At 39.5% G+C, this 26,470-nt stretch overlaps 1 protein-coding gene across 2 annotated transcripts in view; it reads right to left on the bottom strand.

Annotated features, from left to right (window-relative positions):
• FRMD3 (FERM domain containing 3) overlaps nucleotides 1-26,470 on the bottom strand; it is a 334,009-nt gene that overhangs the window by 158,859 nt on the left and 148,680 nt on the right. The window contains exon 2 of one of the 2 annotated variants that reach the window (XM_072605267.1): nucleotides 12,407-12,511. In XM_072605267.1, the coding sequence (XP_072461368.1) occupies nucleotides 12,407-12,511 (105 nt within the window). Of the gene's footprint in view, nucleotides 1-12,406; nucleotides 12,512-26,470 lie in introns of those variants that run through there. The other variant, XM_072605270.1, reaches the window with a different exon arrangement.

A 26,470-nucleotide genomic window follows, 5' to 3' on the forward strand; every position in this document is an offset into this window, starting at 1 on the left:
CAGCCTCAGACACTTAGTAGCTATGTGATCCTGGGCAAGTCACTTTGAGGAAATTGTCTTTTTTGAGCATCAGAGGAAGCACTTTATGCATTGACTAGAGCCCATAGACCTAGGGTAGAAACAAACTACTTCGTTTTCCAAGATAGTGCCTGGGTCACAGGCTGATTTTGAAACAATGATTTTTCAGGTAGCTCCATCATCTCCACTGTGATTGTTTTCTGCCCTTTCCCATTTTCCCATCTGCAGCTAAGGGACAGCCAAATTGCCAAAAAATAGGATTGTCAAGCCCTTCACCTCTCCCCTCTCATTCTAGAATTCTCCTCCTCCTTTTTCAAATCATTCTGCCCCATTAAAGCTGTTCAGATGAGTCAGCAAACGATAAGTCAGAGGTACAACCGTAAATCAAATCATGCCATTACTGTACATATAAATAGATTATACTTAGGCTATTTTTTAATAGTCATTTATTCTGCGTTGTAATCAGATGTAGTCATTAGAACATCTCTTTGATTTCACTGCCATTTTCCTTGCAAATGAAACATAGAGCATACAGCACACTGGGTTGGCTTTAAAAAATAACTTTTCCCTTTCATCAATAAGCTAAATGCTGTTGCCTTGGAGAAAAAGAAGACATGAATCTTGCTAACCAACTAAATACGTCAATATGATGCTGGCTTGCAAGAGCTGAGGCCCTCATCACCTCCCTTCTGGACTACTGTAATAGCGTCCTAACTGCTCTCCTCATTTTCGGTCCCTTTCCTTGCCCATCCATATACCAAGTAATTGCCAAGATAACTTTCCTTTGAGGCACAGGTCTCACTAAGATTCTCCTCTGCTTCAAAAGCTTTCAAGGGTTCCTTATTAGTGTCAGAATAAAATAACTCCTCATCCTGACATTTAAAACCCTTCATGATCTGGATTCAACCTCCCTTTCCAACTTTATTTCACTTTGTACTCTTTTAAGCACACTACGTTCTTCACATTCCAAATGTGACACTCCTACTTCTCCCTTGGAACAGACTCTCCCTCTTTCTGGAGATGAACTAGCTTCTCATCTGCCCTGTTCTTGACCCTCCCTCCCTCAAGCCCTTTTCCCTTTCACTAGATCAGCATTCTCATGCTTAGACCTCTAGGGGCCATGCCTGAGGGAGTTAAGCCACTCAGCTCCTCCTTGGTCCCCTTTGCTATATTTTCATCCAGATTATGCCCACTAACCATGGGCACTGCCTCAGTCAAACTGAGACCTGTGGTCTCCCACCGCATCCTGGGGCCATCTCCGGTCATCCTGATCTATATCTTGCCGGATGGTTCCAGAAGAGAAAGTGAGGCTGGTGACTTTGCACAGCCCTTCCTCACTTAAATCCAATCCACTTGCATGTCATGGCATCACCGGCCTGATGTCAAGGTCCTCTTCAAGAATGAAGCACAAACAATAACGCCAACTAACCATGGGTACCCCAATACTAGGCCCTCTTCTCTTCTCACTCTCTACTATTTCATATGGTGATGTCTTGGCTCCCAAGGATCAAATCATTATCTATAGGCTGATGATTCTCATATTTATCCAGCCCTAACCTTTCTGCTACAGTCCAGTCTTACATCTCCAATTGCCTATTGGACATCTCAAACTAAATATTCCATAGACATTTAAATCCCAAAACAGAATTTATTATCCTTCCCCTCCAAACCCTTACCTCTTCCTAATTTCTCTACTGTTGTCAAGGGTATAACCATTCTCCCAATGACCAAGGTGTCAGCTTCAACTTCTCACTCTCACTCGCTCTCACTCCTTATATCCAATTTGTTGACAAGTTTTGTAGTTATTACGTTCATACAGTCTCTTGAATAAGCCCCCCTTCGAGCTTCAGACACTGCTCCCACCTTGGTACAGGCCCTCATTGCCTCACATTGAGAATATTACAGAGGCCTTTTGTTTGCTCTTTCTGCCACAAGTCTCTTCCCACTCTTCAGCTCCTAAGGTGATGTTCCTAAAACGCAGGTCTGATGTTACTCCATACCCCCCACTCACTAAACCCCAAGGGCTTCCTGTAATCTCCAGAATCAAATGTAAAATCTTTTATTTAGCATTCAGAGTGCTCCATCTCACTAGTCTTTTTATATTTTATGCCCTACCTTGAACTCTGTGATCCAGTGACAATGACTTCCTAGTTGGTCCATGAACAAGAAACTCCAGCTCTCAATGACAGGCATTTTCACTAGCTCTTCCCCATGCCTAGAATGTTCTCCCTCTTCATTTTTGTGCCCTTGCTTCCCTCAAGTCTCACCCCAAATCTCACCTTCCCTGATCCTCCTAAATCCTAATGCCTTCCCTCTACTGAACGTTTTTTCTTTATCCTGCATTTAGCTTAGCTTGTTAGTACACAGTAGTTTTCATGTTGTCTCTGCCATTTAGCTATAAGCTTCTTAAGAGCAGGGACCTTTTTTTTCAATTTTTTTGGTTTTCCCAGCAGCACCTGGAACACCGTAGGCACTTAATAAATGTTTGTCGATTGACCGAATAACTAGAACTCTGCTTAGGTCTGAGCTATCCTGAATGGTAACTGCCTGCAAACATTATATCGAGCTGGCCCAGACCAGATCATGATTCATATTCAATTGCCCACAGAAGAGACCTTATTATTTACCCTGCTATCATATATGACTATCTAACCTCCCCTCCCCCATCCCATCTCTTGTTCTGGGAATCCATACCATCATTATTTCTAGAAAGGGCATGTCAATATTACACTTACTTCCATTCACCATTCCTGCAACTTCCCAAACCTGGTGCCCTTGATACCACAATCCCATGGACATTGCCTCCCACTTAATAAAACAAAAATTCCTCGAGGGCAGAGACTATACTGGCTTTGTTTTTCTATCCTCAGTGCCTAGCACTGTGTCTGGAGTATGGTAGGCATTGAATACGTGCTTTTTTCATTCATTCATTCATTCATCTCCATCCTTCAGCATCCTTATCTTTCTCAAGACTCAGCTCAGGAACTATCTCCCTTAGGAAAAAAGTTTCCCCAGCCCCAGTAGTCCTCAGTACTTTCTCCCTCCTAAAATCATTTGGCAGCCCCTTGATCTGTACTGACGTTGTATCCGCTAGCAGAGGTGAAGCTCTTAAGGGCAGGAGCTTGTTAGGTTCTTATCTCTGTATCTTCAGAACCTAACCTAGTTAGTGCCTTTCTGGTAGGTCTAGTAGGTTGTTAATAAATATTGTTTTAATAAATAGCAATAGAAGCAAAGCAAGGAAATACTGGACAGAGTCAAAATATCTCAATTTGTATTCAAACTGTATGACGTGCCCAGCCTTGGTCAAGACATTTAACCTCTCTGAGCTCCAGTTTTATCAGTAACCTCTAACTAATACTAAACCTAATACTAGTGTGTATACTAACAAAAGGATCAAATAAGAAAGCAGAAGTAGAAACACTTGGGAAAATTATGAATCACTATATAAAATATAAGGCAGCTAGGTAGTGCAGTGGGCTTAGAATCAGGAAGATTCATCTTCCTCTGCAAATCTGGCCTCAGATATTTACAAGCAGTGTGACCCTGGACAAGTTACTTAAAACCCTATTGGCCTTAGTTTCCTCATCTGTAAAATGAGCTGGAAAAGGAAATGGCAAACCACTCCAGTGGTCACCAAGAGTCATAGATGACTGAAACAACCAAACATCAAAATATAAGGTATAATCATTATTACTAATATATTAGTCTTTACTTATGCAGGTGTAAATATCTTAACATCTACAAGACTCAACACATTCAAGTTTGTGTTTTATTCATCCTGCAAAATGGACTCACGTCAATGGGTCCTCTGAGCTACTGTACTTCATTGTGATTTTGGAACACTGGGAAGAGTTTCACCCAAAGTTCTACCACTTATTCAGTGATGTCTGAAATTCTAGGCACATTTCTTTAGTTTAAGGCTTTGATCCCTATTAATATGCAAATCTACATGAGATACATTAGCCTCCTAGTAGTTAGAACTCAAAGGGTCTTAGAATGCCAGAGCTAGAAGAGAACTTGTTCTTTACTCCCTTTCATTTACAAAGAAATTCCTTGGTGGTTTTTCCTCATTTCTACTAGGAGCTCCTTTTGGAGAAGGGAACAGAAGAGCTCAGCCCTGGTTAGGGTCAGAGCCAGGAAGAGATCTCAGATTTCTTGATTCCTTGTCTGTTGAATTATGGATGCCTGAAAGACAACTGATTCTGACCCCTCATTTTCAGCTGTTAGCAGGAATTTGTGCTTTAGTATTAATGAGTTTTATATTCTTCTTCTTGAAAGTGGGTTGGGTTAGGAAGAGACCTTGAAGCCTCTGGATTCCTAAGGGAAATAAATGGAATAATAAATGGTAGCTAATTGATTTTAACTGGTTATCAATGATACTGAGGCTATCCCTACTGGTCAAAACTCTATCGGGGTGCTAATCACTGGTTAAATGATACTGGAGAGATGTTCACTGTTTGACTGATGTTGGAAGGAACACATTAGACAAGATATTCCAAAAACCTGTAAGAGCTAGCCCTATGACACAGAGTAGCAGCTACACGCTGGGGACCGAATATTCCAGTCCAAGTGTAGGTTCATTGTGGCTAGCTCTAATGACAATGCTATATATAGTGACTGATAATTTTTCAAAGTGCTTCCACTTGTAGTTTCTTAGATATTAGTGTTAGACAAATATTGCATGTGATACTCTGGAGCTCAGAGTGTTTTACCCACACCTGGATTAGCCTGTAAATTCAAAACCCTTATAAACTACACAGGTATGCTAAAGGGGCCAAAGAAGCTTAAATCTAAGGAAGGAAGACATGGAAATGGCACTGGCATTGGTTTCATAGGATTTAGAAGTCAAATCCTGATTTTGCCATCCTAAGTAAGGTTGGACAAACCATTTAATCTCTTATTTTTCTCAGTTGTAAATCGAAAGGTTTGTACTAGATGATCTCTAAGCTCTCTTTCGTTCCAAATGTTATGATTCTAAATTGTTTTAATATCCCATCAAACTTGTGACAATAGTACTTTACCTGAGTGACATTAATGCTATTTTATTATACCCCGACAAGGGTACACATTTCTAGGCACCAGGGACCATGTGTCTACATACTAGTTAAATCACCACAAGATGGCAGTCATACAATTTGAGGCTGTGGTCATACAGGGAGTGCTATCTCTTCACTTGAAAGGTTTAAGAATCCATTGAAGCCTTCACTTAAGGCACCTTAATATTTAATGAGATTGTACAATCTTGTTCTGTGTTATTTAAATATAAAACTTTTAAAACTCACTCTGACAAATATTGGAATAAATTTCTTATGGGGACCAGAATACACATGAAATAAACCCTCCCCAAAGTCTGTAAAATTAACCTATACATCCAATTTCTACTTCCCTAATTTATCATCTCAAATTAGCGTGCCCTCAGCTGCATTCACAGCTATCTTTGAAGGTGCTTTAATGCTTACAGCTTATCTGGTCTACTCTTTGAGGCAAAATCTGATATTCCTGCCTTTTGTTGACCGGTGAGAGAAACTCCATCTCTAATAACCATCTAATATTCTCTAAATAATACCTCATCACCAGCTAAACCAAGTTTGAAGAGGTTGATTTCAGCAAGAGAGCAGAAGCTTTGCTTAGAGAAGATGACATTTGTCCAACCCCTCTTAATCTGGTGCTATTGTTTTTTTTTTGCCTCAAATCAGAATGAGTAGGTCATGAACAGAAGCAAGACGTTGCTCCCCAATATTTCTCACATCCCTTCTCTCCACTAACCTAACTACCACCTTAGTTCAGCCTCTCATCACTTTTCACCCTATATTACTTCAGTAGCCTCTAACTGGCCTCCCTGCCACCATCTTGCCCTACTCCAATCTATCCATCCTGTAGCTGCAAAAGTAATTTGCCTTAAGCACAGATATAATCATGTTACTCCCCTATTCAGTCATCTCCAGTGGCCTCTTATTGCTTCTAAAATAAAATATAAATTCCTCTATTTAGCTTTGAAAGCTGTTTACAGCCTGGTCCCAACTACCTTCCCAGCATTACTGGTCTTTACTCCTCCTTCTGCACCCATCATCAGCCACATTATCCTTCTCTCTGTTCCTCACACACAATAACTCATGTCCCCCCTCCCTCATCTGAGACTGTGCACAGAATGTTCCCATGCCTAGAATGTGCTTTCCTCATCTCTGCCTCCTTCTCTTCCTTAAAAACACATTTTAAGTACCATATTATAAAAGAAATCTTTCCTGATGTCACCTTCTTTCCAAACTGGTTTTATTTCTTTGTATTTATTCACTTCATATTTCAATAGCTATATACATTCCATTTTATGTGTGCATACACACATATATACACATACATATGTATGTATGTTTTTCTCCCTTCTTAGAATATAAAATCCTTCAGAGTAGGGATTAATTCATTCTTTCTATCTGTATCCCTAATACTCAGCAAAGTACCTGACACATGGTGGGCGCTTAATAAAACACTTGTTGATCTTTAATGGAAACAAGATTTTGCTCCTCCCAATATAGGTGTTTTAATTTGCTTCAGATTTCTGGTTTCTGACTTTCTCCTCCCCTTTCCCCACAAGAGAGCTGTTCACTTTCATCTAATACTTATCACTTTTGTCTCCAAATCTGTCCCTTTTAAAACCTCTTACAAATGGCAGCCTAACATAATGCTTTACAGTCAGGACAAGGGGACCTGGATTCAAATCCCACCTCTTACACTTAACACTTGTGTGACCTTGGGTAAGTCATAACCTCTCTAGAAGTTTCTTTTTCTGTGTCATAAGCAGTTGCATAGATCCCTTCCATTTCTGAATATATTATGTAAATTCTCTAGAAATAACTACAGAATCTATACAGTTAAAGTTATTCTGCCTACTGGTGGGCAGACTAATTTGACTATGCTATTCCCAAAGAACTCTTGATTTTAAAGCGTCTGGGGAACTCAGTCTACAAGGAGAGATCATTAGCAGATAGATTCATAACTCAGTGACAGGAGACAAGGAAATAACCTTTCTGTCCCATGGAGGGCAGCCCTGGAATCACAGGCGCCACTTTTGCTCCTGGTTAACAGCATCTGTGCAGCATTTTTCCCAGGAGCACAAACACTCTTCTGGCTGCAGGAGCAGCTGGTCAGACATAATGTCGTCTGGCACCCTGGCACCTTCATTATACAGTAACCCAAAACCAACAAGGCCTTTTTAATTTCCCTCCATGTCTATTCTCAAGTCTTCTCTGGAAAAAGGAAATTGACAACCAGTGAACAAACATGGTCTTTTCCACTTGTATATCTATATCTATAATGCTAGCTATCTATTATTATTTTTTTTTAAATTAGGGTCTGATCTGTGATGGCTTCAAGATACTAGTATTAAAAACTTCACTGACAGCACCAGTTCAGATTCAGTCTGCTGGACTTAGTAGAGACATCAGATCAACTCCACTGCTACTGTACCTCAGAATCCCAGAAACTTAAGGGATTTTACATTATTTTATATTTTTAACTTTACAATTTATATATATATATATAATTTACACAGAATATATTATATTACATATAATTTATATTTTTAGATTATTATATTATAAATTATATGTTATCCTATTATGTGTCATATTACCGCATTATTGTGTTTCTATATTATAGTTATAATGGCATATTTCTATATTCACAATATTTATAAACTATATTTATATTATATAATATTTATAATAGCCATTTTTATATTAATAATTCATTAAATATAAACCATAAAATATTTGTGATATATTTATATTATGAGAGTTGTTATTATAGCTATCATTTATAAAGCCTTTTAAGATTTGCAGAGGACTTAACACATGTTATCTCACTTGATCCTCACAATAGCCCTGTAAGATAGGTGCCATAACTCTCCCCATTTTAGAGATGAAAAAACTGGGGCTAAGTGATTTCAGTTACGTCAAGTGATGTGCCCAAGAACACACAGCTAGTAAGTCTCTGAAGCAGAATTCACATTCTTAACATATGATGTCTGTTAAAAGGCTAGGGACTGGACCTATGAATTCAGCAGTATAGAGAGTGGAGGGAACTCTCAGGTGAGGAAAGTCCTTCTACCAAACCAAGTCAGCATATTTTCTGCAACTTACAGGATTAATGAGTCACCTCGAACACTGAAGGGTTAAGTAACTTGCCCACAGTCACAGAGCTAGCATGGGTCAGAAATGGGACTTGAACCCAGGCTTTCCTTTTAATAATATCTATCAATAATATTTAAAATATTTGTACAGCTAATTAAATGTGATCTCCACTAGCACTCTTTTGGTTCTTCTACATATAATATTATCATAAGAGCAAACAAAGTAATTGCACCAGAGCTATGAATTCTCAAGATTATATGAGCTGAGTCATTTGCCTTCTCTGGGTCTCAGTTTCTCCCTCCGTAAAACTAGAGGGTTACATGAAGTGACTCTTTCAGGATTTTCTTAAGGCTCCTTTCAGACCTAATTCCTCTAAGTCTATTTCTAACTGAGCTTCCTTCACAAGCAGGAATGATACTACTGGTTAAGATGTCCAAGTCATATACAAAGGCAAACCTTACAGAATAGTGAGATCAAAAGAAAATACACTGGCCCAAATCTTCTGCTGGATGAGGAACCAAAAATTCATCCTTGCTGGTTCTCAAGTCCTCAAGACTTAAGCAACTCTCAGAGAAACCAGAATTATAGTATCCAACCAACAACTTTTAAAAATGCTTCCCTCCAAATAGAAATAAAAAACTAGAACGCTAGACTTGAGAGTCAGAAGCCAAGTTTTGGTCTTAGCGCGCTATGTGACTCTGGATCCATGACTATACCCCTCTCTTCCTGACATTCTACATGAATAGGGTTGGAGGGGGAAGTAGAGGAGGACACCACCTTCCCAATTTATGAAGACGTTCATTAGACCAATCAAATCATCCATATAGTATCCAATTCGTACTGCAGAATAAACTTTATTTCTTAATTTCTATAAATTGAAGGCTATATTTACCAATTGACATTCAATCTGGCCCTTCCCATATCAAAAACTGAGTAAATAAAAGAAGAAATGGAAATACTGAGTCCTTTTACTGACAAACCCTACTCACTTCAGGAGCATATGGGGCACGAGGCATCCTGCTAAACATATGGTGTTCCAAATGTGATAATGCTAAATATTTAATACACTGCAAGGTTTTACTGTAAATCACTGCCTCAGAGATGGGAGTCAAGCCAACCACCTGCACTGCGTTAAAGGAAAGGTAAGTCACGTTATAACTCATTTGGCTTTTCATTTTTCACTATTGATTAGCTTTCAACTAAAATGATGTATCACTTCTGTTGCAATAAAGCAAACCAGAAAAGCTGGGGGAAAACATCATGAAAACAGGAACCTGATGGAAACCATTGCTCGAAATAAACTTATTCTTCCTCTGTGTGGTCCTAGAGATGAATGTGTTTCTCTCTCTCTCTCTCTCTCTCTCTCTCTCTCTCTCTCTCTCTCTCTCTCTCTCTCTCTCTCTCTCTCTCTCTTTCTCTCTCTCTCCCTCCCTCCTTCTCTCTCCTTCCCTCTGTCTCTTTCTTTCTTTCTTTCTCTGTCTGTCTGTCTCTCTCTCACCCTCTCACTTTTTTCTCCCTCTTTCTCTTCCTCCTCTCCTTTATTCTCCCTTTTCCAACTCTCTCTCTCCCTTGTTTTCCCTCTTTCTTCCTCCCCTCTCCCTTGTTCTCCTTCCTTCTCTCTCTTACTCTTCATTTCTCTCTCCTTCTCTCTTCCTCTCCCTTTTCCTCTCTCCCTCCCTTACTCTCCTTCATTCTCTATCCCTTTTCCTTTTTTCTCCCTCTTCTTCTCTCCCTCCTCCACACTTTCCCCTCTCATCCTCTCCTTCTCCCTGTCTCTCCATTCCTACCTTCTTCTAGAGTAGGGGCTTTTAACCTAGGGTCTATGAACTTGTCCTTTTAAAAAAATAATTTGATAACTAAATTTCAACATAATTGGTTTCCTTTGTAACCCTATGTATTTTATTTTATGTATTTAAAACCATGGTTCTGAGAAGGGTTCTCTATGCTGTACCAGACTGTCAAAGAGGACCAGAGCCCAGAAAAGGCTGAGATTCCCTGCTCGACAGGCAGAAGGGTGTTGCAGATAGGGCACTGATCTTGGAATAAGGAAAATTCTGCCTCACATACCAGCTGTGAGCCCCTGGTAAAGTCATTTATCCTATCTATTAAAAAAAGGAAGTTTTGGACTCAATTACCTCCAAAGTCTCTTCTTGGATCTAAATCTATGCTTCTAAAAACTTACATTACGGGGGATAAATTCCCAAAAAGAGCTTTGAAAAATGATGCTGTGACCATTTCTAACTTCCCCATTTCCTCACACAACAGCCATACACAGACTTCATTCAGTTTTCTTATTTATTAACCACTAGAGTAAATTCTCTATGAATCAGTCAAATGAATAACTTTCACTGAAACATTACAAGTAGTCATACAATATTCCAGCTGTTTTTTGAAAAGTTTTAGGCACTGAGATTCTTCCTTAAATAATCAATTTCTGGTATAACAAAAAGCAGGGGTTATTAATGGTTACATATCATTTATTCCTTTGGCAATCTGGTGAAGCCTGCGTTCCCCTGCCCTTCTCAGAACAATATTTTGAAATACGTAAAATAAAATACATATGGTTACAAAGGAGATCATGAGCAGTGAGGTAGCACAATGGATAGAGTGCTAGGCCTAGAGTCTAAAAGACCTGAGCTTAAATATAGTCTCAGACATCTATTAGCCATGTGACCATGGGTAAGTCACTTATCCCTGTTTGCCTCAGTTTCCTCCTCTATAAAATGAGCTGAAGAAGGAAAAGGGAAACCATTCCAATATCTTTGCCATGAAAACCCCAAAAGGTGTCATGGAGAGTCAAACACAACTGACAACAACTAAAGAAACCAATTATATTGAAATACATTTGTGAATTTTTTTCAAGTTCACAGGTCCTAGCATAACAACCCCTTCTGTAGAGGGATACCAGGACCCACTACCAGTGGAAAGCAAAGTATCACAAAACACAGCGAACCAATATACAAATCAATCTAAAGACTCTATTGCCTGTCTAGCCAAAATCTTCCCATTGTCAGAGATGAGGGAAATGAAATAGGTTTGTCTACATATGCACCGGTTAATACATTTTTTTAACGTGAAGAATCATTTCTAGCAAGCCCTTAGCCACTCACCACACACACAGGGTGGAGTGGGCAGGAATAGAAATGAATCTAGGGGATGGCCAGCTTCCTACCTAAGAGCCACCATAACATTCTATCTTCTTTGTTTCTGTATCCTCCAAGAAGCAGCACAGTCCCTGGCACAAAGCACGCACTTGATAAATATTTCTTGAGTCATTGTTTGATCCCCCAGAAATAGATTTTTTTTATGTTGCTTTTAAAATAGGGATAAGACAGAAAAAAAACTTGACCTGTATCATCAGTATAAGAAACTCCTGAGGATCCTCCTTGTACCAACGTAAGTTGGCACCTTCTCTGATGCCTAAGAGTCTTAAAGTCAAGCCTAGAGCAGTTGTGTCAAACTCAAATAGAAACAGGGACCAAGGAACCATGCATATGAATCCTCAATGGGTTGTATATTCACTTAGAAAACCTCATATTCACATTATCTATGTTTGATTGTATTTTTACTTATTTTGTTAAATATTTCCCCCATCACACTTTATTAATTTGGTTCAGATAGCACTTAGGAGCATTGTGGGTCTACATGGGCAGCGTGTTGGACAGCTCTTCACTAGAGTACTGAAAGGTTAAGAGGTCTGCCCAGGATCACACCGTCATCGTGTCAAAGGCAAAGGACAGGTTTCTATTGATTCATTTTTATAGTAACTAATCCTATTATCTGACCTTCTTTCTTCCTTGGAGTGGAGCACGGAGAATAGGGATGGTTTTCTGTTTGAAACTTTGGTGTGGACAAATGCTAAGCAAAATGCAACAAAAATATGTCAAAATCCCAGTATCAGCAAATAAAAGAGCTGCTTTCTCAGAAACAAGGCACATTCTCTCCTCAAAGCCTTGAACATAATGGGTGTTTAATAAATGTCTGCTGAATTTGTGGATTTTCCCTATTACCACAAGGAAGGACAAAGGAAAACCTCCCCCAAAGAAATCCTGGCTTTAGTCCATGGCTATCAGGGCTCATAGCACCCTCTCAGACCTAGGGAGGAAAAATCAAGCTGCCTGCTGTCATCTGCAGGAAATGAGATGTTTTCCAGAAATTTTTGAAAGAATTTATTATCTTGGAAGTTTTGAGAAAAATAGTGGTATGTTACAGTTTGGGGACTACCTTGTGGGAAAACCCGTTCAGATAAGGTATTTACCTACCCGTTGCTTCTCAGGGTCCACGTAGCGAATGCCAAAATAATCCTTCTCCAGCAAACTGTAATAGTTGCAGATGTGGTCTATGAGAAACTGACCTTTGGTTTCCCTCTGCAAAGAAAATACACTAATGTTAACAGGCTGACAACAATCCCTTGGAGATCACTGCTGTTTTATTCTCCCTGGTGCAATCCTGTCTTTAATTCACTAGAGTAGAAGAGAGTACACTAGTGTTATACAAGTCATCCCCAACTTATAAAGCAATTATGTTCCCAAAGTTCATTTATAAGTTTGTTTCTATTGGGAAAATATGTTCTGAGTTACAAAGAACTATGCTGAAGATGGTGATTCCTTGGCCAGTCTACAAAAATTTATGCATGGTGTAAAAGACAGAATGTAACTAGATATGGAATCCAAATACCTAGCTCAAAATTCTGGCCCTGATACTTAATAGCTATGCAACTGTGGGCAAGTCACTTTTAACTTGAAACTCAGTTTTGTATTGTTTTGTTTTCTGAAAAAAAAAAAGATAATAAAATGATTTCTAGACTGCAAAGTATCAATGCAATCCAATCAGCAAGACTTTTAATAAAATTTTTTTCCATGGAATGCTAGGCACAAGGCTACAAAAATGAAATGAAAACTAGGGCCTGCTTTCAAGAATATTTTCTTATTTTGGAGAAGGGGAGAAATATAACATGCAAATAGGTGAATGAGTATATACATGATTACTTGAGGAGGGAGACGATTAAGAACAAGTGAGGGTCTGAAAACTTTTACCATAAGAGTTAGTAGCACAAGACATGGACTTGGAAGGAAGCTAGAAATTTTAAGAGGGGAGATGATAAGGGAACACATTCCCGACATGCACAATGACCTGTACAAAGGCACAGGTGGGTACCTCTAAAAGTGAGCCACTATTTAAACAATCTGAACAAAGCAAAGGCATTTATTAAGTGTTTGCTGTATACTAAACCCGAGGACACTAACAGGAAAATCAAAACAATCCTAGATAAAGGAACTCAGTCTATATATAATTAAAGGAGACAACACATTTCAGGGCACTTTGGCTTCAGGGCAAGTAGAAATGCCTATAAGTCCTAAAGGTTCCACAAGGGGTATAAGATGATTATTATTAGGTCAGAAGACCATGCCTGGAAGTCTGAACATATAGGAGCAGCAAAGTAATGCGGTAAGGGCTGGCAGTCAGAAGGATTCTAGTTAGTGACTCCTAGTTCATTTAGCTAAGGAAGCACGGTGGGTAGAGCATTCGGCCTGGAATCAGGAAGACTCGCCTTCCTGAGTTCAAATTTGACCTCAGACATTTACTAGCTGCGTGACCCTGGGCAAGTTAGCCAACTTAGCCCCGTTTGCCTCAGGTTCCTCATCGGTAAAATGAGCTGGAGAGGGAAATGGCAAATCACTCCAGTATCTTTGCCAAGAAAACTCCAAATCAGGTCATGAAAACTGGACACAACTCAACAACAAATACACTTTGGGGCAGCTAGGTGACTCAGTAGATAAAGTGCCAGGCCTGGAGTCAGGAAGACCCATCTTTGTGAGTTCAAATGTGGTCTTAGATACTTACTAGCTGTGTGACCCTAGGCAAGTCACTTCTCCCTTTTTGCCCCAGTTCCTCATATTTAAAATGAAATTTCTTTAAAAAGAAATGGCAAATCACTCCAGTATCTTTGCCAAGAAAACTCCAAATGGTATCACGAAGAGTCAGACATGATTGAAATGACTGAACAAGAGCTCATTTAACCTAGATAACTTAAATTTATAGCCCAGGTAATATTAAACTGAGTTCTTGGTACTGGGAGCAAGGGGACATACAACATAGGAAGAGGAAGAAAATATAAATTTGCTCTCCCTTTCCAGAGTATAGGGCTAACCTTCAGCATCTTTAACTTTCTCATTTTCCAATCTCTGGATGCCCTTCATTTCAGGTCAAATACTAAGATAGTATGTGACTTCTGGGGAAAGGGAAGAATCCTAGAATGATTACCATTTTCCTGTGTGACGCTGCTGAATCACAGGCATGGAAGATTTCACTCCCAGACAAACCTAGACCCTAGTAATACAATAAGCTTCTAACACGCTCAAAGGATGGGGAATTCATTAGTACATGCTAGAGGAGAAACCTACACCTCTGTCTGTGTGAAGCTCTGGTTTTCTCCAAAAATTTCACACTGAGACATTTAATCAGACTGTAGTTTTACTCTCCTCCCAGGAAAATACCAGGTAATTAGTTTTACTTCGGAGAGACAGTAACAAAAAAACTAAAATGGATTTTAAAATTTCAATTTCCATCAATTCTTTCTTTTAAAAAATACATATATGTATGTATAATATATATGTGTATGTATGTATGCATGCATGCATATATGTATGTACACATATGTGTGTGTATTTGGGACACTCAGGTGACATCAGCATTTGACAACAGCTAAATCTAGAGGCCAAAAGAATAATCAGTGAATTTACTAGCTTTTATAGATTTACTCTGTAATCTATTCATCTCAGTCAGCTCTCCGCACATTTAAATCACCAAGCATAACATTTGAGTTCGTTAGAGACTTAACAGGTTCTGGGGGCAACTGGGAGCTGGAAAACATGACAACAAAGCTTTCTTTTTTTAGCAGTCACTACACAGCACTAAACCTGCCATGCTGAAAAGATGTGGGTGAATTGAAAAAGTTAAAATAGCAAAGGAGGGAGCAGACTTTAATTCTGCACAATATTTTCTACACACAAAGACAACGTGAGTAAAGATGGCTGCTGATGGGATTTCCTTTGACCAATAGCCGTCCTTTGAAGTAGAGCAATGGTGATTGTCATTGGGATTGTCTGAGTGTGGCTGAAAACATGATTCCTTGAAGGCAGAAAATATCTTTTGCCCTTTTTGTATCGCCAATACTTAACATAATGCCTGACACACAGTAGACCTTGAATAAATGTTTATTAATTAATTGACTGGATATTCCCACACAAACACAAACCAGGTAAATTTCCACCCGTGGTGGCAGGGTTTACTTTCTTCATAGTGAAACAATACAAAAACTCTACCTGATTTCATTGAATGGGGAAATTCTTATTTGCCAAACATTCTTTCTAGGACCCAGAGAGATCTCCAGACTAACAGTCCTTTCCAACACTGGACACACATAGCTTTCTCTTTCAAGGACTGTATTACTGTTTGCAGCTTCTCCTCAGTACTTTCCTAGCTCTTGTGGCACCTTTAATCCTACTGTTCTACTCTATTTCTGTCTGCCATACACTCAAGGGAATCAGAGTTCATACCACTGCACAAAGTCAAGAGAGAAATCCACGCTGTATTCCAATTTTTGTCATTGATTGACTGTAGCTAGGTGGAACCATGAATAAAGCAATGGATCTGCAATCAGGGCGTCCTGAACTGAAACCTTGCCTCAAATATTTATCTATGTGACTCTGGGCAAGTTGTTTAACATCTGTCTGCCTCAGTTTCCTCATCTGCAAAATGGGGATAATAATAGGCCCTACCTCCCAGGGTTATTGTCAGGATCAAAAGAAATAATATTTTTAAATTTTTGCAAATTTTAAATTTGCAAACCTCAAGATACTATATAAATGTTAATTATTGTTATTTTTTTTAATTATTGCAAATATTTATAACTCAGGCTATTTTTTATGGTTGTCATTTGATAATGAGCTTAATTCTTACACCGAGTAAAAAGCAAATGTTTTCCATCTAATAGGATTCTGAGGGGCCAAGGTAAGGCAACCAGATTTGATGGAATAACTGCAGCAGCTAGGGACCTAGGAATATTTATTCTACAGAAGGAAAGAATTGAGGAATCATGAGTGGAGAGAACTGTCTTCTTCAATATATTCAAATATTTAAAGGATTTCCATGAGGAAGAAGCATCAAATTTTATCTATATGACTCCATATGTTAAAACCAGGGCCATTGAAGGGGATTTACAAAAAGGAGGCAGGTTTCTCAGTAGTCCGAACTATCAGAAAATACAATGTTATCTCCTAAAGCAATGATTATGCTGTCACTGGAGCTGCTCATAGTGTAATGGAAAAAAATCTGGATCTGGAGTCAGAAGGCATGGATTTAAGTCTCTGCTCTGCTATTTAATTCCTGTGTAACTTGGAGCAAGTCTTTTAACCTCTCTGGGCTCAGTTTCCTCAGCCATAAAATAATGGGGTTGGACTAAGTGATCTTTAAGTGTCCTTCCAGCTCCAACTCTAAATGCAAACTCCTTGTGACTCACAACTCCCTCAACTCATGTTTGTGCCATAGTGAGAAGTGTTAGTTCCTAGAGGGCACCAGGTATACACAGATAAGTAGACAGACACCAGATATCACATGGCTCCTAACCCCAACCTTCCACAAGAGTGCCTCCTGATGCTTCTCATCTGCATATAAAAATATTTTAATGTCATCAAACTTTAGCATATTATAGACCCTCCTTAAGAAAATCTGCAGCTATTCAGTCAAAAAAGAAGTCTGACAATTCACACAGGAAAAACAAAATGGAGGAAAAATGCCCATATCTTGACTATGGCATGCTGTTGAATGGGAAGCCCACTGAGTGACTCCGTCAATACATGGGCACAGCATACGAACTATGAACCTTCATATGCACAGCAGATGAACTAGGATCAGGGGCCAAAACTGAAAAGAGAGAAGAGCTAAGACGGTGTTGCATGTGGAAAAACTAAACAATGCTTATAATAATCAAAAACTGCATTCTGACACCAAAATTTTTATTTTTTTATCAAGTCTACTAAAAATTACAATATTCTGGAAATGCCACGTGGCTCCAAATCATGGAAGAGCACAGCAAGAACTTCAAAAAACCAGGACTGCAGATGATCCAATGGTCATTAGGTAAACTCGTAGTGAGTGTAAGTAAAATGAAACATTATTTCTAATAATGAGTTGGGCTCACTATGGTCATAAAAGTTATTATCCAGAAAATATGTGACTGGAAAAGGAAGTAAGAGGGAAGAGTAACAGATAAACAGTCTTAGTAATGAGCATCAGGTCTTCAACTTTTCTCAGCTGTCAGTTAATAAACAACAAGGATTCATTAAACAATTACTATATGCCGGGCAGTCTGCTAGGTCCCTGTGGGCATAATAACATGCGATAAATTAAATAATCTCTCTCCCTGTCTCTCTCTCTCTCTCTCTCTCTCTCTCTCTCTCTCTCTCTCTCTCTCTCTCTCTCTCTCTCTCTCTCTCTTTCTCTCTCTCTCCCTCTCCCTCTCCCTCTCCCTCTCCCTCTCCCTCTCCCTGTCTCTCTCTCTCCCTGTCTCTCTCTCTCTCTCTCTCCCTCTCCCTCTCCCTCTTCCTCTCCCTCTCCCTCTCCCTGTCTCTGTCTCTCCCTGTCTCTGTCTCTCTCTCTCTCTCTCTCTCTCTCTCTCTCTCTCTCTCTCTCTCTCTCTTTCTCTCTCCCCCTCTCTCCTTTCTTTCCACTTCTTAAGACTGTAGGAAGGTTAGTCACCAGATTATGAAAGTTTTACTGCATTTGAGAAGTTATTAATGCATTTTGTAGTTTCAAAGATGCCTTAATCTCTATTCTATACTTCTCCAGCAGGTATATTCAAATTTAAATGTTAAACACACAGTCATGTCCGCATGAACATTAAAATGAGAAAGTCACAGAGTGCTTCTTCTCCTTTGAGCATAAAAGACACTTATTTAGGTATCTTCAGCTAACACAACTTCAACTTCCAAAATGTTTTGGTTTAAAATAGAAAATGATAAAAATAGTAACAAGTGAAGTTGTAAGGACCTCAGTAGTCATCCTGTCCAAAGTAAGATCTACAAGAAATTCCTTTTCCCACCAGTCGGGAGTTTGGCTGTCAAGTTGCAGCTAATTCCACAAGCATCACCCTCCATCTTCCCCTCTACACCAGCATTAATCAGCACCAGTCTCTAACTTATGATCTTCGGTCCAGGCTTCCTATTCCCTCCCCACAATGCCTGGTCTTGAGTAACCTAAATAAAAACCCTAGGAAAACCCACTGGACTTTGCCAGTTTGAGTGTTCTCTTCCATTGAGCACTCAAAAAATTTGATCTGTTCCCAGTGATCCTGACTGCCCTTCTCAGCATATTTCCCCTTAATATTTTCACTCTGTTAGCTCCTGTCTTGTGCTGTGTTGTCTTGTGGTGTTCTCTCCTTCCTTATCCTGCACCTCAGAATCTTGAACTTCACTCAAACTTTATTAAGACTAATGTATACATAAAGGTGTTCATTTTATCTCTGTGAAAGCCATATGGTCATGTTAGAAGCTAAGAAAAGAGAGACTTTGTTAGCAAATGATGCCTTTTGGGTGGTTGAGAGGGTCCTAAGTAAAATGCCTACAAAATCCAACCATCTTTTTATGAAATAATTCTTCAGTACCCCTTAATGAAAACTCTGGATCTTTCTAGTCTGTTGCCAATTTTAGTCTACTTGCTTCCCCAGAAAACTTTTTCCAACTTAAAAATCAAACCATTTTAACCTAGCATTAATTAAACTTTGGACGCAACTTGTATCTCATCAAAGCACCACATCTCTTTTCCATTCCTGATGTTGCTGTTGATGGTCCTTCATTTTTGAGGAACACCAATGACATCCACAGGGTGATGTCTTGACTTGCAAGTAAACTGGATGTAAGTGAGGTAGAGCTGTGCTGAGTCATCAACCTTTCTCTCTCCAGAGTCATTGGAGTCCAGTAACAGGTCAGGAAGATTGGAGATGGCCCAGCATGTAGAGGGAGATCTTGGCCTTTTTAAGCTAAGCTTTTTTCCAGGTCTCAGTTTGTCTGAGGCAACACCCATTCAATGATTAATGCTAGGTAGGTTGCCAACATTGTTAAAAGGTGATGACAGACTTTGCACAAATCTCCTAAACTTTTTGAGCCTCGGTTTCATATAAAATGAATGGATTGGAAAAGATGGTTTCTAAGGTCTCTTACAGCTGTAAATCTATGCTCCTATACCCTATAAGTAGGAAAACACTGAGCATATGAAAAGTAAGTTGGAATGGGCACTGATTCTAATGATACTGCGCTCATAAATGAATACTTGGGGATAATATGTAATTATGTAAATATACATGTGGAACTGAATTGAATGTCAGGGAACAAATGAAGGATGCTTAGAAGTAACAGGTGAAAGATTTCTCAGGTAGCCTAGACATATGGTCAGGGGCTAAGTGCTATGAAGGTGCAACATTGGCATTTCCCTTTATCTTGCCCTGGATCAAACACTCTAATTAACTTCTATTTTTTCAATCAATGAAAATCCACCTTTTCTTTCTTCCCCCTCCCTCCCAATCTCAAGAAAGAAAGAAAGAGAAAGTCTCATTACAAACACACATAGTTGAAGAAAAGGAATTCTCACACTGGTCATGTGTAAATGAAATATGTCTCAATTAACACCCTAAGCGGTTGTTTTGTTGACTGTATTTTTCCCACCAGGGTCTAGTATGTAGTAGATGCTTAATAAATGCTTGTGATTCTAGGGTCATTATGATGAAACATCTTCTCACTTTGTGAGAAAAGCCCAACCTCAACTCAAAAAGAATTTACATTTTAATGGTCAGAAATTGTGAAAATGACTGTTTTATACTGCCACCAACCTCATGCTTCTATTCACGCCAGTGCCCATCCACTCCTCCAACAGATATGCTGAGTGGGGTAAAACGCGGAGACAAAAATAATGTCTTTCAAGAATTCTACTTATACTGGAAAAGAGGTTGCTGCACTATTTTTCTCTTTGCATTTTGGTCTAGTAAAAAGAATGTAAGAGACAAGGGGAATGACTGGTTTCTTCTTCCTTCTCCTCCTCCTCTTTCTCCTCCTCCCCTTTCCTCTTCTTTTCTTTCTGTCTCCAGTTCCTATTACAGGGCCTTGCCCAAAAGAGGTCCTGAGTAAATGTTTGTTGCATTGGATTGACAGATTTTGTCTGTGTTACAATATGAGCTCCTAAAAAACAGGGTTCATGTCATATAGACATCTGTGTAGAATGCTGAGCACACAATAGGTACTTAAATGCTAAGTGTCATAAGGAAGAAATTAGAGAAAGAAAGGGAAAAGAAAAGAGGGTAGTGAAGATTACAAAATTTAGATTGGCTAGCATGTTTTATACTTTTATCTTCAGTAGAAGCAATTAATACAGCCCACGGATGTACCCTTGAAAAAGCATCCTAACAAAAGGTGAAGTCTGGGGCCTCCTTATAAATGTGAACTCAAAAAAGAAAGAGACTTGCGCTCTATTTTTCAATCCTCACATATCTACTCTGAATATTCCAGCAAAGATTCTGAACTTTTTCGTCTTTGAGAATCCTGTGCATTTGGTCTCTAACCATCTTCTAGTGAAATTCATCTATCTAATCATGGTCTGAAACAATTTAGGATGTATTTAAGATGTTTTCAATTCCAAGAGAAGGAAAGCAGCCTTCCATTAGGAACTGCCAATCAGACACTACAGAGCAGGGAGAGAGATAGAATGTGGTCACATAATAGGGAATACCAAATGCATCTGGGAGTTGAATAATGGATACTGAAACAGCATAGGAGACGACTTTGGAAGAGCCCGAGCACTCGGGAAAACCAGCCAATCAAGCACAAAGCCCCTTCACAGCCTCCCTCCACCTGTCAAGAATCTTCTGTAGGTTGTCCAGCTATTTCCAAAAACAGTTTGACATATAGCATTCTACCCCTGCAGGAAGGTGAGGGGAGATTAAACCTGAAGGAGAGGAGCTGTCCATGAGCAAATTGAGAACTGCTCACTCGATTAGCTGGCATTTTACAAGGGGGAAAACAGTCTTCTCAGTGAGCTATTAGAGGGATACAAGTAACAAGGGCAGAGAGCTAGCTGTAACAGAACGAAAAAAAGGTGGTGTATTTTTCATATTCCATCCCATCTTCCAAACTAAAGGGTTTATCACTGAAAGAGGTGAAGATTCTGGAAACAAAACTCAGGAAGCAAAGTTATTAGTTCCCCAGTAGAATTAGTTGTTTCCTTACTTTCTGGCAACTTTCCTTCAGTGAGAGTCCCTTTAGGTTGGGCTTGTGTTACTGAGTTACTGGTGCATGATGGAGAGTCTGTCTTGGATCAGAAAGGGAAGAAACAAGCATTTGTTAAAGGCCTGCTATGTGCCAGGAACAGTGCTAAGCACCTTACGAATATTATCTCATTATCCTCACAACAACCCTGGACAGGTGCTATTATGATCCCCATTTTGCAGATGGAGAAACTAAAACAGACAGAGATTAAGTGACATGTCTAGGGTCACATAACTAATGTCTCAGACTAGACTTGAACTCGTCTCCCTAACCCCAGACTCAGTGATCTATCCATTGAGCCCTGGGTTCAAATTCTGCTTCTGATGAATTCTGTGAGCACAAGCAATTCATTTGTCCCTTCACTGTCTTTGTATCTGGGCCACTTCTGTAGTCTGGGGAAGTCTATAGACTCCTCAAAATGTTTTAAATACATAAAATAAAAGACATAGGACTACAAAGAAAATTAATTATGTTGAAATGCAGCTATCAAATTTTTTTTTTGCAAAACAAGTTCACTGGTCATGGTTAAGAACCACTATTCCGTGTACTCAAAAGTTCCTATATGGCTTGCCATTCTGTTTAGTGGAGGGATTTTCCATACCAGATGTCCCTATCCCAATGAAATTACAGGTCTAGTTCTCAAATCATCCCCTCTTCTCCCCTCCAAAAAGAAATTCATGTTAAGGGCTAAAATTCACAGGTCACTCCAAAACCCCCTCTGATCTACATCCTCAGCCTCATGATTCAGCAAACATTTCTTTTTTCTCTGCAAAAAGTTTACTACTAATTCATTTAGATAATTCATATTTGGCATGATACATGTATAATTCACAAATCACATACTCAAATTCTTTAAATCTACATAAATACCCTAAGGAACATTTCTAAATTTATAAGGTACTAAAAGGAGACAACCCGGTACAGTGGATGGAGGATTGAATTTGAATCAGATTTAGAGCTACAATGGACCAGAGTGGTAACCTAGGCTAGCATCCCCTCTCAGTTTACATATGGGGAAACTAAGGCCTGGAGCGGTTAAACAACTTGCCCAATGTTACAAAACCAGTATTTGAGACAGGATTTGAACATAGGTTTTCCTAACTCCAAGTCTAGCACTATATAGTGATATTGATAGAGATCCAAGTATGTACTAATATGTAATGCTGCTTCAGAATAACCCAGCAAACATTTCCCCTAAAACTGCCAATCCTTAGCAAGACAATCAGGTCTCAGTTTTAACTGTCCCTGTTGCCCTCCCACTGTCTGTTAATGAGCAGCAAAACAGGAACAGGAGCCTCAAGCTGGAAAAGCAACAGGCCCAGAAAATCCTTAAGTGCCAGCTCACCTTCCTGAATTATTGAAAGATCTAGCTGTTCTTCCTAAAGATGAAACAGGAGCATTCAAGCACGGCTCCACCCAAATCACGTGGGCACCAAGAATCTGGCTGTAGCCCAGGGCACCTGCCAAGGAGAACAGGGCACACTTGGAGCTGCTGCTTCTCTGAAGGGCCTGGTCCAGAAATCCCCTTCAGGATGTCAGGGGCTGACCCAAAGGGCCAGGTTAGCCCACAGGCAAACAGCCAGCATCTTAAAGCTCAGGAACAGAACTGTGAATTTGGCTGGGGTTGAATTCTCCTTAAATATCTCCCTCTCTAGGATATCTTCCCTCTGTCTTCCTCACAGCAAGAAGAGTGGAAGTGTGGTGTTCAATTGTTTTTCAGTCATGTCTACCTCTGTGACCTCATTTGGAGTTTTCTTGGCAAAGATCCTGGAATAGTTTGCCATTTCCTTCTCCAGTGAGTGAAGTATAACATGAGGGAAAGAGACAGGCAAGTTGGGAGACCCTAGGTCAGGCTCAGTTCTTGTTTGTTACCTGTGAGCCTCAGTGACACCATCTGTCAAATTAGAAGACTGGACTAAAATCCAAAGGTACGTTTCCAATGCTAAAAATTCTCTAGTGAGGGTTTTAAATCTACCACTGGAGTGTGTGATGTAGGTGGTATACCATTTGCACAAAAAACTAGAACACATAGTTAGAGGGAGATCAGTGATGAGATCACAAAAGTGGGTTATACACTCTCATTACACATTATTTCACACACAGTGACATTTCCCCTCGTGCCAGCAAGAGTAATCTTCTGCAGCTAGGTGGTACAAATAGAACCCTGGACTTGGAATCAGGAAGATCTGAGTTCAAATCCCACCTCAGATCTATGTGACCCGTGGCAAGTCATTTAATCATCGTCTGCCTCAGTTTCCTCATCTGTAAAATGGAGATAATAATAGTACTTCTCTCCCAGAGTTGTTGTGAGAATATAAGTTAGTATTTGTAAAGCACTTTGCAAATCTTAAAGCTATATAAATGCCAGTTATTGTTATTAACTATTCTTTAAATCTGTATTTCTCTACAATAATAAAACAATGTTTGTTGGTCAAGGGTATGCTAATACTGCACCCACAGTTCCCATCTAGAACCTAGAGAGAACGCTTCAGGGTCCCTACATCTATAATCCCTTTAAATTACATTCTCCTCCCCTCCCTCCCACTCCCAACCTCCTCCAACTCTCATTCTTGTACAAATTGTTTTACATACATTATCTTCTCATTCCTTTTCCTGGGCAAAACAAAACCCCAAAAGTTAGTGATTCTTCACAACTCTTGGTCACCACACACCCTTTAAGTGTGGCTTGAGTGATGTCATTCAGAAAATATCTATCTGAATTTAACGTTTGCCAATCAAGTTATTAGCAAGCTCTGGCCCACACAACTTTTCTAACTGTGGTATTTGGGAGGTATGGGAGGGAGGGAATTTTTGCATATAAACATTGCAGAACATTATGTCACAACCATTTAAAAACTGAAATGTGTAGGTTGGGCTCCCCTCCACCCAGCCTCCCCCTCTCTTCTAGTAATTAGTAATGAAAAGAATAGAAGCTTGATTACATTTACTTCTTACCTGAGAGTCATAGGAAGCCAGGCAAAGGCATATTTTGCCTTCTTGGGGCTAAATATAGATACAAGGATTGATGTGGATTTTAAGAGCCATCAGCACCTACTGCAAACAGGCTTTTGTCCTTTCTGTTCATCTTCCTTTTTTTTCCACTGTCTAGAGCAAAATAGCACTTGGGGAGGAAAAGAATGTTCGACCCACTCAACAGGCTCTTCATATCTGAAGTGCATTTCATACCACTGCTTAGCAGAACAAGGATGTGGACATGGGTGATGTGGCTGAATCCAATCCAACCCAAACAAGCCATTATTAAGCACCCCCATGGTACTGTAGAAAGAGCACAAATTCTGAGTCTGAAGACCTAGGTTCAAATTCTGTTTCTGATACTTCTTATTTGTATGGCCTTGGACAAAGCACTCAAGTTTCCTGGTCCTCAGTTTTGCCCTATCTGTAAAAATGAGGGAGAAAGGGAAAGGAGAGGTTGGACCATGCAGCTTTGGAAGTCTGTTCTAGCTCAAGATCTATGATCCTGTAAATCTGTATGTAGCTACATGGTGCAGTGGAGACAGCACTGGGCTTGGATCTTCATGAGTTCAAATCTGGCCTCAGACATTTGCTAGCTGTGTTAACCTTCAGTTTCCTCACCTGTGAAATGAACTGAAGAAGGAAATAAAGGGCAAACCACTTCAGCATTTTTGCCAAGCGAATCCCAGATTCAGACATGACTAAAACAACTGAACTCAACAAACAACAATCTGTGTGTAGCTAGGGATACAAAGATAAAACAAAAACCAGTCCCTGTCTACAAGAAGCTTAAATTGTAGTAGGAATACAACATGTAATATAATGTACAGAATATATATAGGATATATAACATAAATACAAATGTAAGAGAAATTTGAGGAGGAAAAAAAAGCACTAAGAACTATGGAGCTCTGAATCACAGAATTTGAATCATCCCATTTAGTCAAACCGATACACTGAAGTCATCCCCACTGTGAGATCCCAAACAAGGATTCATCTGGCCTCTACCTATAATGGGGAAACTTATCACTTCTTCAGGTAACCCATTCGTAGGAGGGAGAAGGAAGGGGAAAACAGCTCTTTTTTTCAGGAAGTTCCTCCTCACCTTGAGCTTAAATCAGAAAAGGCTTTCCATAGTAGGGAACGCCTAAACTTGAAGGAAGTGAAGGATTCTGAGAAATTCCAGTGTTGCAGAAGTACATTCTAGGCAAAGGCACAAAGGATGGAGATGAAGGAAAACGTTCGGGGAATAATAGTAAATCAGCCAGTTTAGGCTGAGGCTTTGAATGGGTAAAGGAGAGTAAAGGGTTACAAGGCTGAAAAGGTAGGTTAGATCTAGATTGTCAAGGGTTCTCATTGCCAAGATGAGGAGTTTCATTTAATCCTAGAGGCCACAGTGAGCAGATGGAAGTTGAGCAAATAAATAACGTGGTCTGATTTCTGCCTTAGGAAAATGAGCCATAGGCATGGCTCTGAGGAGTCCAATTAGGAAGTTGTGGTAAAAGTCCAGGCAAGTGGTGATGAAAAACCTATACTCGATTGGCAACTGAGTGAGCAGACAGAAAGGAAGTGATGAAAAAAAATATTATGGCAACTTCATGAGAACTTGGCAATTGATTGTATGTAGAAGGAAGGGCCAGAGGATGGGAGTGTGAAAAGTTTAGGATGACTCTGAGGTTAGGAGATTGAATGACCACATCTTGGTATAGGGTGTGAGATGTTGGTCTATACCTAGTTTCTGCCATACTACTTTCCAGTTTTCCTAAGTAGTTTTTGTCAAATAATGAGTTGACTTTGTTTGAATACACACTGAATCATGTTATTTTTCACTTTCTTTTTCTTTTGACTAATGACTAATATGGAAATGTTTTACATGATTGCACATCTAATACCTATACCTGATTCTTTACCATCTCAGAAAGAGGGGAGGGGAGGGGAGGGAGGGACAAAATTTAGAACACAAAATTATAAAAAATGTTTAAAAAATTGTTTTAACATGTCACTGGGGATAAATATATATGTATGTGTGTGTATATATAT

This window comes from Notamacropus eugenii, chromosome 1 (assembly GCF_028372415.1).
Source record: "Notamacropus eugenii isolate mMacEug1 chromosome 1, mMacEug1.pri_v2, whole genome shotgun sequence".
Taxonomy (NCBI): Eukaryota; Metazoa; Chordata; class Mammalia; order Diprotodontia; family Macropodidae; genus Notamacropus; species Notamacropus eugenii.